Source organism: Canis lupus, chromosome X (genome assembly GCF_048164855.1).
Source record: "Canis lupus baileyi chromosome X, mCanLup2.hap1, whole genome shotgun sequence".
Taxonomy (NCBI): Eukaryota; Metazoa; Chordata; class Mammalia; order Carnivora; family Canidae; genus Canis; species Canis lupus.
Genome location: NC_132876.1, coordinates 20,661,473 through 20,676,158, shown reverse-complemented (window position 1 = coordinate 20,676,158; position 14,686 = coordinate 20,661,473). Strand labels below are relative to the sequence as shown.

The following is a 14,686-nucleotide window of genomic DNA, read 5'->3' as shown; positions in this document are numbered from 1 at the left end:
ATGTGTTAAATGAAAAATCCTATTGATCACAGTGCCCCACTGACACATACTAACATGCATAGACACGGCTTCTCAGAGGAAGTAACAGTTATTTGAGAATTACAAATCACACATCTGAGGTTGCCTGGTTCCTACGACCATCAAGACCTATTTAAAGGCTAGGAACAATCTAAAGGAGCTAAAAGCAAGGGGGAGAGCAACATAAACTGAGTATTAGCCAGATGTCAGCATACTAATGGCTAATTTCCCACTTTCTTCCACTTAGGGTTCTGTCTTTCTAAAAATGGATATAATCTGCATCATTTTCTCCTCCAACATTATACAATCTATGAACATTGATAAATATGCATACAGAGCATCCTTAAATCTTACATACAACTTGTAATTTAAATTTGGGATGCAGACGAGAATCTTTTTTTTTTTTAAAGTCTTTAACAAACCATTTCCTGAAAATTCTAAAGGCAAGATTAATGAGGCTGAACATAGACCCCTATGGAGAGGAGCAGCCAAGTACACACACACACACACATCCCAACTGCAGTCAGCTCTGCATCTCATTTCCTTATGCTGCTGAACTCTGCTTTCTTGACATCCCATTTATGCATACACAGGGCAATGACTTTGGTGCAAACTGGACATCAGGTCTGAATAGGTAAGAAGCTGGGAGGAAGGCAGAAGAATTTTCTTGCCTATCTGCCTCAAGAAAGCTTTAAATTTGTGACCTTGAAAAAGATGAAGGGAGTAGGCGCAACGATGACTATTCTGAAACAGTCCACTAAGATAACTTGATTACTAGCTTGTAACATTTAGGGCTGAACTGGATTTTGAGGAACATCTTGTGTGCCTTTATCTTCCTGAGACAGTAAAGACTAAAGAAGTGAGAGGACTTGTCCTACTTTACAAGCAGCACGGTAAGGACTGAAGCCAAGTTCCCAGGCTCGCATTACCCAATATGGATTTTCCATTCAAATGATTCTTCCCCTGTAAAGATTTGCCTGGACTCATCTCCCCACCCCCACTCTCCTTCACCTCTCCCTCTTTTGTGCCTCCATCTGCACCTTGCACTCAGTTTTATCCCAGCACTTATCACTGTGCACATCGATAAATTGTTTGCATGCCTAGACTTTGAGCTTATCCAAAGGCAGGACTCTATCTTCTTCATCTTTGAACCTCCAGGGATGTTTCTGTGCCTGGTGAAGAGTGGTCATTCCATATGCTTGTTGAGCGAATGAATAAAGTTTGTGAGAATGATTTTATAGGGAGTAACACTAAGTCTGCCTTAGAAGCCTACTTGCTTCTCTGGCTGTTTCCTTCCATTAAGTTTTCTTCTTCTTCCAACACAAGAATAGCCAACTTATGAATAAGGCCATTCCTGGTTGCCTGTCCCAAATGACTGGTTATTCTATTCAGGTCTAAAAAACAGCTAATTCATTTCTTCTTCTTCTTCTTCTTCTTTTCTTCTTCTTCTTCTTCTTCTTCTTCTTCTTCTTCTTCTTTTTCTTTTTCTGCTATGAATATATACTTTGGGGTGTATGTGACACAATGGCTGAAAAATCCTGGTAATTCAATATAACTGAACCACAAGGGTCATGAATCCATGAGGCACAGAGATACAAATCCTGGGCTGATTCCAGGGGTCTGTAGCCACAAGAACCCCTAGGATATAGGGCCCCACAGGGCTGAATAAAGGAACCTGCAGCTGATTCATATGTAATCAGCACCTGAGTCCACCCAAGGGGAACACTGAATTTCCAGGGTCAACTTCAAACACATTGCCTTCACCAGCTGCTCCACCCTGACCCACATTTCTCTGAACAAATTACAAGTCAAAATCCCCGAAGCTACTCAGACAAAGGTAGAATATGTGGCTTTACAACAAACACCAGGTGAGGCCTTCTTGTGGGTCTCTATTGCATATGCTGACTTCTTCCAAGAAAAATATTCCCACTATACCTCCAGACCCCCTCCCTCACCCGTTCAGCTGCATTCACATCAAACATTTGTTTTCAGATAATCCTGAGCTTAGATTTTTACGTGAATTTTTTTTGAAGAGCAGATAACACTAAAAACCATAGTGACTGTTTGCAGTGAAACCAAGCCTGCCTTGCCAATATCTCAAATCTGCTTCCTGCCCCTTCTTCTATGCCACCCACCCCTCCCAACCCTGTCCAATCTAATTGAATACTTTCAATTGAATTAGAAAAATATTAACTGAATATCTGTTCAATAATAAGCTCCTCAAGAACTTACCCTCTCTGTTTACAAAACAGCTAACTGGAATAAAATGAAAGCCCCCAAACAATGAAAGTACACCGGTACCAAGTTACCAAAGTCAGAAGGCACTTCTCATGCTACCTATTCATGGATGCTGTCTTTAAACTAGTTTGATGGCTGCCAACATTAAATGTCATTAAAATACACAAAACAGGAAAGAAAACATGACATTCAATTTGTTATTCTAAGGAATAAAATACAAATAAAATCATACAACATAGGCTTTGTCATGGAACAACAAACAGGAGTGTCTTTCTCTCGTCCCATAGTCAAATGTTGGGCTCTTAGGGTTCCTTCACCACTCTTTTTTAGACACCCCACTTAGTTACGTATCATAGCAATACAGACCCAGGACAAAGAGGACTCCAGCTGCTTGCACCCTTTCTTCCTGGCTGGGGCTTCTGCCTGGAACCACCACCACCCCTCCTGGCCCCGGGTTGCCACATTTATCAGATAAGAAATATAGAACTCACAATCAAATTGAATATCAGACAATGAACAATTTTTTAGTATAAGGATGCTCTCCATTTAATATATTATCTGGCAACCCTCTCCGTATCCATACTTCTACCCTGGTGAGTTGAGCTAAATAAAATCAATCCTCAAAAACCCATTTTACTCCCTTTACCTTAAGGATATAAGGATTTCCCTCCATGGAATCAGCCCAGGCTCTACTAGGCCTTCCGTTGCCCCAAGCAAAGTAGAAGGCACCCTCAGTCCCCTCTTACCTGACCAGCTGCAAGGAATTTAAGGAAGTTGGCTGTTGGAGCAAGCAATTTTTAATCCATGGCTCCTCCCACCAAAAGCTTCACACAGCTCCCTCCTACCCGTCAGCCACTCTACTTTCCCACCCACAGTGGCGCAATCCTATATTCAAATGACTTTGTGCCTGCCCTGGGCTCCTCCTTTTAGCTTAGGACCAAGAAGGGCATGGCCGGTGACGACCATGCCTAACTCCTCTGATTTGGAATTTATACACATATTTGGAACTTAGGAATTACTACAGGAAGATGAGGCTTTGGTGTTTTGAAGGTTTTATTTGAGTGTGGGAGGGGTAAGGAGGGTGGGTTAACTATTTTCTTTCTTCAGCCTTGTCTGTGGGATACTCAAATTTCAGCAAAAGTCATCCATTAAAGCTGAGCAAAATGATGGCTTAAGCATCATGTTTCCAAAGACACACATAAGATCTATGCAGAAACATATTCAAAACATGCAAACAATGGCATGAATAGCCATTATTTGCATAGATGTCTTTTTCAGTCAAACCTTGATTACTCATATTAAAAGAGAGGGAGAAGTAAAAGGGCATGGTTAATTCTAATGAACAAAATAATATACTCAGTAAAAATGGCAATCCATAATTGCCCTCCCACAGCAGAATATGTATATCACAAAAGTGGTTATTGTGAACATTTAGGAATCCATTACTAGACATGGTCCTGAATTTATTTTTTTTAGTCATTAGGCATGCAGACTCCTCTCGTTCCTGCTTTTGCATTCAATTGTCGCAACATCACCCATCACGTAGTCTCTGGAAAACTCCATTCTTGAGAGAATGACGGTGAAAATAGGAGATGACATCTTAATATAATCACGAAAACAGTTTTGATCTCGCAGACCCCAGAAAGGGTAGTCCTGTAGTCCTTAGACCACATTTGGAGTGCTGCAGTCCCTAGTAAGTATGCAATGATCTCTGGTGTAAGGAGCATTCACTCGTCCATAAACTCTATAAGGGCAGAAGCCATGTTCTATGCATGTTGTAGTCCCAGCAGAGAAGCCAGCGCTTGGCTGGGAGCAAAGATTGGCAAGCGATTGATTGCTCATCTGCCTGATCTTTGACCCCCAAATTTCAATACCTCATAAACTTCACTTAAGTTTTTTCATATTTTTCCTATGACATATTAACAAGCCGTTTTGAAACAAAAATGCTTTTAATTGCACTGTGCATTCCAAAGCATTTATATTCCATGAGTGCAACAGAGATAGGAATGTAATTGATGACTTCTGTATTTTTAAATGCAGAAATTCACAGAATAAGAGCAAGTCCGTCCGTCTTAAAACATTCAACGAAAAGATGCAGATGCCCTTGTTGGAATAATCAAAGATTTAGAATAAGGTCAGAAAGAATGAAATCGTACTACCCTGGGGAAGTTTATATGTTTACAGGCAACACGTAATGGAAACACAGTCAAGCTGGAAAGCATTCATCAGAGTGCGTACCGGAAACCACTGTTTCCAAGAGAGGAGCCTCAAAAGCCCAGTTTCTTGGTGAAATTCTTATAAGAATGACAGACTACATTCTCTCTTGGAAACTGACACAACATCAGAGCATATTAAGGCATCTCTCTCATATGTCCTACAGTAAAGAAACCTGCTATCCTGGGACTCCTGGATGGCTCAGTGGTTGAGCTTCTGCCTTTGGCTCAGGGTGTGATCCAGGGATCCTGGGATCGAATCCTGCATTGGGCTCCCTGCAGGGAGCCTGCTTCTCCCTCTGCTTATCTCTCTGTGTCTCTTATGAATAAATAAATATAAAGTTAAAAAGAAAAAAACCTACTACCACAACACAGCTGAATCACAGAAGCCATCCTTCTTTTATTCATAAAATACCTTTTACCAGTATCTCACTAGACTGCCCCTCTGGAAAATGCTGATCTAATACTCCCTCCTACTAAAGCTCAAACCAAGCCCCAGGGCATCTGACAGGACAAGTTAGTTTTCCCTTCATATTCCTTATTTCTAGTTCTCTCTTCCTAACTAGAAAAAGACAGTGAAGTTCCAAGAACTGGATGTTTCGTTGAAATGACTTTGAACATTTTTGCCTTTGCTTGGGTCTGCTGACAGCTAACAAGGAGGAGCTTTTCCCTGATTGCTACAAAGAAAATCTCACAATCATTTTCCCAGGTTTCTTCTTTCAATACTTCAGCCAGGCAACCACTGGAGTACCAACTTTAGGGCTTATCAAACAGGCTTCCCCTACACCGTGACTCCAGTCCCTTGAAGCCATGCCACCTACCTTAGGTTTCCCATGACTTAAAACTGCACTAAAACTTGGGAAGTAAGGAGGTATTTGGCAATCCCCTCGATTCCTAAGGGTCTTAGTTTTACACTCAACTTAAACCTTGGGGTTTCCACTTGGCAAAACTTAGTTTCCTGTCTCTGAGTGAAAAGAAAGTTTCAAAGAAATAAAGTTTCAAACAGCTCAGCAAACTTCTAAGGAGCCTATAAAGTGGGAAAGGCACTGATGATTGTTCAGCTTGCAAAGATTTATCTTTGTAGGGCTCAGTATGCCACTGAGAATACGTTAAATAATTGCATCTCTATAGCCAGGCACGGATCCTCCACCCAGAGGTTATACAAAGGGCAGGTATAGTTATTGATTTACCTTTGCATTTTGAAATTAGAGGAACAAAGATGACAATCAGTCCCTCTTTTGCTAAACCTAAGGCTTCTCTCAGATAAAGAAATTTAAAAGCATGGTATCCAAACAGCTGTTTGTGGAGTCTTGCTAAATTCACAAATGTGAAATCCAGTTTCCAGCCCCAAAGAGAGGCCAAATGTATCCACTTGAAATAAGCATTTTCCTCACACGCTTACCCCACCACCAGACTAATGTGGAATTGCAATTTCCAAGCAGGAAGTCTTAGGGGTATTGACTGCCATTCAAATACTCTGAGGCAGGGACTAAGCTTATTTTGTTAATGGTAATCTATTTTTGTCACCAAAACTCTTAATGAAAACTCTATGCCTACCTTGTTATTAAAATTGTAGGCATTTTAGAGTACCAAATTCCTCCCCCCAAAAAACTTTAAACTCCAAACGCATCGTGTACTTAAAGTGGCGTTTTGAAACCAAGTGATTTTTTTAAAAAGGGTATCTGAAAACTAGGCCAACTTCCTGTTTGTTTTGTTCTGTGAACATAAAAACAAGCAATTTTATTGCTACAAATGTTTTCTCTTTTCAAAATAAAGATCTATTCTGCGTGGCCTGAATATCTGCCGAGTATATTAAGCTTCATCTGCAATTGGTTTCAGGGATGTGAACATAATTAAGAATGTTCCAGATGCAACTACAGAAATTACTGTTAAAAAATATATGTTTCAAAATGAGTCGCTCTTAGTAAATACAGCAACCTTGTGGAGCTCACCTTCTGCTCTCTGTGAGCGGTTAATATTTGATGATGATGAAACTGTTCCTAGTATTTAATGAACCAAACAAGGCCATCCACAAACAATGTCACTAGAAATGGCATGATTTTAACGAAGATAGAATGATAAGTGGAGATTTTATATTTTAAAATAAGTCAATCTCTCAGCCATAAATGTCTCATAATCCTTATGAAGGAGAAGCTGAAATATGACCTCTGTCAAAGAATGCTTATCTCCAGATCTGAACAAGGCAAAAATAAAACAAAGTGAAGAACAGCAAAAGTTAACTAGTTTTCAAACCTATTATTTGTACTGCCAAGTCAGTTGAAGCAGCTGGAACAAGAGTTATTGGGGGATAATACACTTGTAAGTGTGTAATGTTCTTGAACCATGTGTACCCTCTCTATTAAGTTTCTAGAATCATGGCTATAGTCTAACTAGTGCCTTTTAATTACCTCAATCCTTATTTGGGGGAGGGAAAAAGAAAAGAATACCCCTCTACTCTACTTTCATTGTGCCTTCCCTGAAAATCAGAAAATTAGAAAACTTCAGGAAGTGTGGCTTTCTGAGAGAAAAAAAAAAAAAAAAAAAAGGCCAGTTCGTGTCTCTCCTAACAGGTAAATCAAATTCCATTCTAGAAAAATATTTCAGAAAGTGATACAGTGAAATGAGTTAGGTAGTCTAAAACATCAGTCTGCCAATCTTTTGCACTTGTTTTTCTACTAAAGATAACTAGAGCGTGTAATTAGCTTTATTTCATGTTTTACATCGAATTTATATACCAGATTCTGGGATGTAAGGTCAAATGATCCTTCGGAGGCAAACTGTGACCATTTATGAGGGTGCTGGGGAATAATTGTGTCTCTAGTCTTAGCACATGCTCCTCAGCATGTGACAACTCTTGACACACATTTGGAGAACAGGTTGAGGCCTTGTAAAATTATATTTTCCATTCATATCTTGAAAGCAGTCATAATGACAAAACCCATTTGAGGGATTTATAGAACACTGTGGTCTGGTTTGCATTTTTTTCACACCACTTCCACTTGAATACCAGCTGACTTTCCTGTGTATTTACCGCGTGCTGGACACCGTTCAAAGCGCTTCATGTAATTTCCACAATAACCCCGGTCAGTGTTTTACTGAGAAACAGCAAGGTGAAGAAAGACCCACAGAATGACAAAACAAATGGACCAGAACAAGTATTTGAACCGAGATGCGCTGGGTCTGGAGCTCACCTTCTTACCCAGTACAGTACTGCTTTGCAATCCTTCGGCATGTGTTAAACAGCGGAATGAGCTAGTTCAAATACTTCTGCTGCCTGGGCCATTATTTTCCCTCTAAGATTGTAACAGAGATTGCACATCAACTGACAGTTAGGTATGCCCAGAAATGATTTAATAGATAAATGCACAGCAGGGATGTTTTGTTAACTGCCTAGGGATCTCGAGGGACTTGGAAAAGAATAAGAGAAGGTACCTAAATGTTCACCTGAATAGTCACGGCTACCTTTACTGTGTATTTGGCCACGTGCTGGGCACTATTCATGGTGCTTTATATGCACTATTAAGTCTTTCATCCTCAGTGAAGCAGAACAATTAGGACAAACACGTCTTCTCTTAGCACAGATTTTTAGTAAATGTTTGCATGATAGAATTTTGGCCAGTTGGTCTGGGGGAAAGCGGTGTCATATGATCAGGAGTTGGGTTAAGAGAGCTTAAGCACAAATGACCAGGGCTGGACAAAAGCAACAGTCCAGCAAGAACCCACAGACATGAAACAGATGGAAGTGGGCTCAGCAAAAGTTGCTGGTGTGCATTTTGTGGCTATTGTTACTGCCCTAAGAGAAGAAGCTTTGCAAAGTACAGTACTGCCATTCAGAAGCAGGTTTACTCAGACTGTAGATGCCTGAGTGCTAGAGGTTCCATACTATAACAAAGCAGAGAAAATCTTCAAACAATGACAAAAGATCAACCTTATCACAAAAGAAGTACCAAAGTGTTCCTCTGAAGTATTTCATCCCACTGAAAGCACAGGCAAATGATATTTCACATATACTGCACACACCACCTCGCAAAAGTCTATGCCACTGAATGCTCGGTTTTAGTAGGGATTTGCTTTAAACAACTAGGGAGTGTCTATACTCCGAGGGTGCAAAGCGGGGTGATGATTTGTAGTCCTGAAAATTAGGGTTTGACTTTTTCCACACTCCAGCTGTAGCCTATGAACAATAGCTACGTTTGTTTCTTTTCTATATTGCCAATTTATTTTGGGTTAAGTACATTATCCACAAAGTAATACTAAAGATTTCAAAAGGCAAATCAATATTTAGAGGAAACAGGTACACACATTAATAATATAAATATATCTGTTCTGGGGATCCCTGGGTGGCGCAGCGGTTTGGCGCCTGCCTTTGGCCCAGGGCGCGATCCTGGAGACCCGGGATCGAATCCCACATCGGGCTCCCGGTGCATGGAGCCTGCTTCTCCCTCTGCCTGTGTCTCTGCCTCTCTCTCTCTCTGTATGACTATCATAAATAAATAAATAAAATATTAAAAAAAAATAAATAAATATATCTGTTCTATTCAATATAACTTATCATTTAGGCTTTTCCACAGCTTTTAGAAGACAAAATAATACAGATATTTGTTGATGACACTAATGTATCTGGATCTTATAATTAGAGAGTAGACAATTGCAAGTGTAGCTATGCTTTTAAAGATGGTATGATAAAAAAAAAGATGGTATGATAGAGAGGTGCCTGGGTGGCTCAGTCGGTTAGGTGCCCAACTCCTGGTTTTGGCTCAGGTTTCGATCTTATGGGTCATGGGATGAGCCCTGCCTCAGGCTCAGCACTCAGTGGGGAGTCTGCTTGAGTATTCTATCTCTCCCTCTCTCTCTGCCCCTCTCCCCATATCTCATTCTCTCTCTTTCTCTAAAATAAATCTTTTAAAAAAAGACTATGTGATAGGGAAAATAATAATAATAATAATAATAATAATAATAATAATTCCAGTGTTGACATGAATCCATTGTTTGGAATCACATCACAGGCTATTTGTACTTTTGACTTCAAATGTATCTGTTCTTAGACAAGGCAGTAATACATCTAAATTGTAAGATGAAAGCAGTATTTTATCAAAAAAAGTTCTCGACTAGGATCTAAGTGCCCTGGATTCTAATTATCTTTAGAGCATGGCTAAATGATTTTCCAGTTATGATAAACAGTTTGGATAGGAATAATTCCTGCCCTTGTATACCTCACAGGTGCTTTGAAAGAATATAGGAAGAAAATGCAATTTAGTGTGCCTTGGAAATAAAATCAGTACAAAGTGTAAAAAATATTACAACTATTTTCTTTATTACTTACAATAGAACTAAAATTGTTACTGTGAATTAAGTATAAAAAATACTACAGATTACAAACTATGCTTTAGCATTTTGCTTCTCCAAAAAAGGTCTTGCATTACTATATGGGTAATCCTTGATTACATGGGAAATAGAAATTATCACATGCCCAGGGATGGAATTTATATACAATGTTAAAAAGCCAAGGACACTTTGCTTCTCAGAACTAGATACCAGAGGAAAAAGAAAAGATCCAGGTTTTAATCTTATCCTTGAAAATAACTGAAACAATAAGCTAGGGCCTACTTGGGAGACAAGTTTATCTAGTCAAAAGACACTTTCCCACCATCACAGGCTCCTTACTTAAAGATCCCACAGAACACAAATTTACTTTAGAATCTAATGAAGAAAACACTTAAAGTGATTTCTATTATATGAAACATTTGGAGCATTGCACCTTTCGGTTGGTGCTTTTTCAATTCTTACATCATTACAACTGCTGCTGTATTTTATTTATAACATATATTAAAATGATCAAAAGAAATAAGGCAAGTCTTTTTCCCCAGGTAAGTTAGGAGAACAAATTAAGAGTCTATAAGGGAAGATGGTAATAGTGCCTAAAATACTAGTAAGTCATTGATCAAAGGGATTTTGAATATTACTTATACAAATTGATAAGTAATAAAATTGAGTCTTGTTATAACACTGTTTATAGGGATCCCTGGGTGGCGCAGCGGTTTGGCGCCTGCCTTTGGCCCAGGGCGCGATCCTGGAGACCCGGGATCGAATCCCACATCGGGCTCCCGGTGCATGGAGCCTGCTTCTCCCTCTGCCTGTGTCTCTGCCTCTCTCTCTCTCTGTAACTATCATGAATAAATAAAAAAAAAAAATTAAAAAAAAAAACACTGTTTATATATTTTTAAAAGATTTTATTTATTTATTCACGAGAGATACAGAGAGAGAGGCAGAGACATAGGCAGAGGGAGAAGTAGGCTCTCTGCAGGGAGCCCCATGCGGATCCTGGGATTATGACCTGAGCCAAAGGGAGACGCTCAACCACTAAGCCACCCAGGTGCTCCTCTTTATACATGTTTGAGCTAATTTTTCATCTCGGTAAGTCGACCTCTTAGAAGCTGAGATTGACTCATAGAAGTGTGAAACATGATTGAATATGTGATATATCTATTTCTATTGTAAAAAAGTAGTAAATATATCATGTATATTACACATAAGCATATAGCAAGGCACGTACGGAATGGGACCAGATTTTGCCACCCCAAATTATGCCCCTTTGGCATATTGATAATTTTAAACCAGTGATTTTTAAGAAATGGCAGACACAGGTGAAGCCCTGAAAACTGAGAAGTTACCCTTTTGTACGGGACATTTACATTTACACTATTTGTGGGGATGTCCTGGCTGTACTAAGAAGAGGTGGATGACTCTAAGTCTGCAGAATCTTAAATCTGCGTAAGGATCATACCCATGTTTATTGTGCTTTTCCTGATCACCTTTTTGTCTTTAGCTAAATATGGTAGATAAGGTGATGGTTTTGGCCATCTGGGGGAATGACTCAGTTTTCCTGGGTCTCTCCCGTGTACATAGGAGAAAAACATGTTATTAAATCTTTGTTTAGCTGCCTCCTGTTAAGCTGTCTGATAGCAATCTAATTCTTACACCAGCCAAAGAGCCTAGAAGGGAAGAAGGGAAAACTTTCCTGCCCTTACAATATATGTCATATATATATATATATGCAAGTCCCCATACTTGCTTGGGTATAAAACTGTCAATGTCCGCTGTGGCAGCTAGCAACACCTACAACAGAGCTTTGGGGGTATGAAAAAAGTCACTAATCTTTCCAAATGATTAGAATTGATAAATTATTGAAATCATTTTTTTTCTTCTTGGTTTCATACATTTAGACACGAATGGGAAGGTTCTATATACTCCACAAAAATACATTTCTGTGGGGGGGGCTTGGTTGGCTCAGTGGTTGAGCATCTGCCTTTGGCTCAGGTCCTGATCCTAGGGTCCTGAGATGTAGTCCCACATCAGGCTCCCTGTAGGGAGCCTGCATCTCCCGCTTCATATGTCTCTGCCTCTCTCATGAATACAGAAATAAAATCTTTTTAAAATTGGGTTCTGTGGCCAAAGAATTTTGAGAAATGTTGGCCTCAGCAGAACTAAACTGTCTTCCTTGCAGTAGGTCTCAGCGCCTTATCTTAGCTACTGAGTATTGTGGTGCTCCTGGCGGGGGAGAAAGAGAAAAGTTTCCCAGAGATACGGAAGCCTTCCAGAACAGACGTGGCTTTCTTTCCCCAGGATCGTAATAGAAACAATAACCCAAGTATGAAGTTTTTGGGACAAAAGTGGACAGAAAGAAAGGCAGAAGCATGAAGGGAACAATGCAGAGCACTGAGAAATCTCTAAATCAATGGTTCTCAAACCTAACATTTGTCAGAATCACCAGGAGGGCTTTTTCAAACACTATCAGACCCGCCCCTGGAGTTTCTGATCCAGCAGGTCTGCAGTGGGGCCTGAGAACTTACATTTCTAATAGTTCCCAGGTGAAGCTGGAGCTACTAGTGTGCCAACAAGAGCCTTGAGAAGTTCTGCTCTGTGGGAATACTATCCTATCTGACAATGGATTTAGCTATTTATTAAGCATTTTCTTGTGTTACCGATAATCCAGTTTCCAAAAGGTCAGACCTTTGGGATTTGGATACTGGAATCCCACATCTCTAACCTCAGTAATGATGTTAACCGTCATATGAAAGAAGGCCAGTCCTGGGGCACCTGGCTGGCTCAGTCAGTTGAACATGTGACTTTTGGGTCTCAGGGTTGTGAGCTCGAGCCCCACAGTGAATGTAGAGATGAATTAAAAATAATTTTAAAAAAAGATTGAAAAAAAAAGTCCAGTCCAGATCATGAAGAAAAAGAATTAGACTTTTTGAAATTCTATTCTATTACTCTTAGGAAACACATTCATTTTCTATTTACAAACAGTGTTATTAGTTTTAAAGGTACTACGAGCTGTGTATTTATTACATGTCACTTGCATGTGCTCTACAAGCCTCACCAGAGTGTGTTTCTCTAAATGTTTCCCATGTACCCAAGTTTAAGCAACAAAAGGTTTTCTAGAAAATTCTTCTCAGCTCTCCAATAAATAAGTACCTTTACTTACTGCAGAAAGCACACTCTTTTGGAAGCTTTACCCCTTCTCCTCACATCCCATCCCCAAAAAAAGACGTGGGCAAAGAAAGCTAAAAGGAGGAAACTACTTTTCATGTCAAATAGGCAAACAACCCAATGCTGACGACGGTATTGCAGCATGGATAATCAAAAGCTGAGGTATTGATAGATTCCCCAACCTCAAAGCAAGCACCGAATACAAAGTTCATTGGTTGTACGTGCAGCGATGCAGTAAAGAAACAGTACATCTCAGACAACACTGTCCATCCTTTCCCTTGGAAGAAACTCAACAGCGGTCTAAGGAGTGTCCGGTATTTGTAATTCTTCCCCTTCTGTACAATGAGTAGTCTCAACAGCACTGACTTTCCTTCTGAGTACCACTGCCAGCCTGTTTCCAACAGAGGCCCCCCGTTTCCAACACCAGACTGACTGCAATGTGTGGTTGCGTCTAAATGAAAACCAGACAGCTTCACAAGCCGAAAATAGTGAATTCAACATAGATTTAGCTCCTTCCCTTGGCCTCTTGCTTTCTCACTGCATTCCTCCCCAAAGACAAGAAAGATATCTTGCCAGTAAGATCACTATCTAAGCCTAAAGAGTGAGACGATGTGTTGGGGAAGGTGGGACGTCAGGAAGAACACACAAAAACTTTAAAACTCTAGACGCAGGTTAATTACTTTGGCGGTGCCCTAAATGGAGCTGTGCGCTTTCTGGCAACCACAGTACATGGGAGAATAGATTGAACTGCATTGTTCTCGCTGCCTGATAAAAGAAAGTATACTGGTTGATAAGCATCTCTTTGTAAAAAAGACTGCTGGACCCTGAGGAAGATCCACAGAGGAAGAGGACACGGAACCTGCCCACGAGGAGTTTGCAAATCTTTCTCCCCAGACTGCAGAGACATGTGACGCTCTAGCACTTGACACAATGGTGACAGAAATCACAGAAAACCCAGGGGGCAGGTAAACATCAAAGGTGACTGATGTGAGGCATGTAGTGATGCTATGGAGAAGGAGGAGCATGTGTGATTGGGAGGATGAGACTTCTTGGAGCCTGTATTCATCACAGCTGTTCATTGTTGCTTCAGAGAAAGCCAAGAAGTTTAGAGTGGAGAATGTGTGATGAAGAATGGTACAGGGTAGCCCGGGTGGTTCAGTGGTTTAGCGCTGCCTTTGGCCCAGGGCGTGATCCTGGAGACCCAGGATCAAGTCCCATATCAGGCTCCCTGCATGGAGCCTGCTTCTCCATCTACCTGTGTCTCTGCCCCTCTCTCTGTGTCTCTCATGAATAAATAAATAAAATCTTAAAAAAAAGAATGTTACAGATAATTCTCTCTGGGGGAGTCTCACTTTCTCTTTTACTGCCTTTTCATTAGTGTGTGATTTTATCCATTAAACCTTCATTCTGATTTGTTTCAAATACATTATTATTGAGCTGAAGTATTGCAGAATGAAAAGCTTCTCAACAGGTGTCCCTTCCTTCCTTCCTTCCTTCCTTCCTTCCTTCCTTCCTCCCTCCCTCCCTCCCTCCCTCCCTTCCTCCCTTCCTCCCTTCCTCCCTTCCTCCCTTCCTCCCTTCCTTCCTTCCTTCCTTCTTTCCTTCCATCTCTGACAGGAAGCAATGTCACTTTTTCTTATGCATTTCTCTGGTGGGAGAATGGGAAATTTGGGGGAGCAACAAGTGAAATATGATTAAATATGTTTTATCAATAATACTTCAAAGAT

General features: G+C 40.3%; 1 protein-coding gene across 10 annotated transcripts in view; it reads right to left on the bottom strand.

Moving 5' to 3' along the window:
• Nucleotides 1-14,686, bottom strand: part of MBNL3 (muscleblind like splicing regulator 3) — a 113,381-nt gene that overhangs the window by 36,535 nt on the left and 62,160 nt on the right. Inside the window, exon 1 of one of the 10 annotated variants that reach the window (XM_072816438.1) lies at nt 3,003-3,120. The exons of 8 other annotated variants lie outside the window; for them this stretch is intronic. Coding sequence is in view for 1 of the 2 variants with exons in the window: in XM_072816437.1 (XP_072672538.1) it covers nt 2,903-2,929 (27 nt within the window). In the remaining variant the exon portion in view is untranslated. One more of the 10 variants, XM_072816437.1, reaches the window with a different exon arrangement.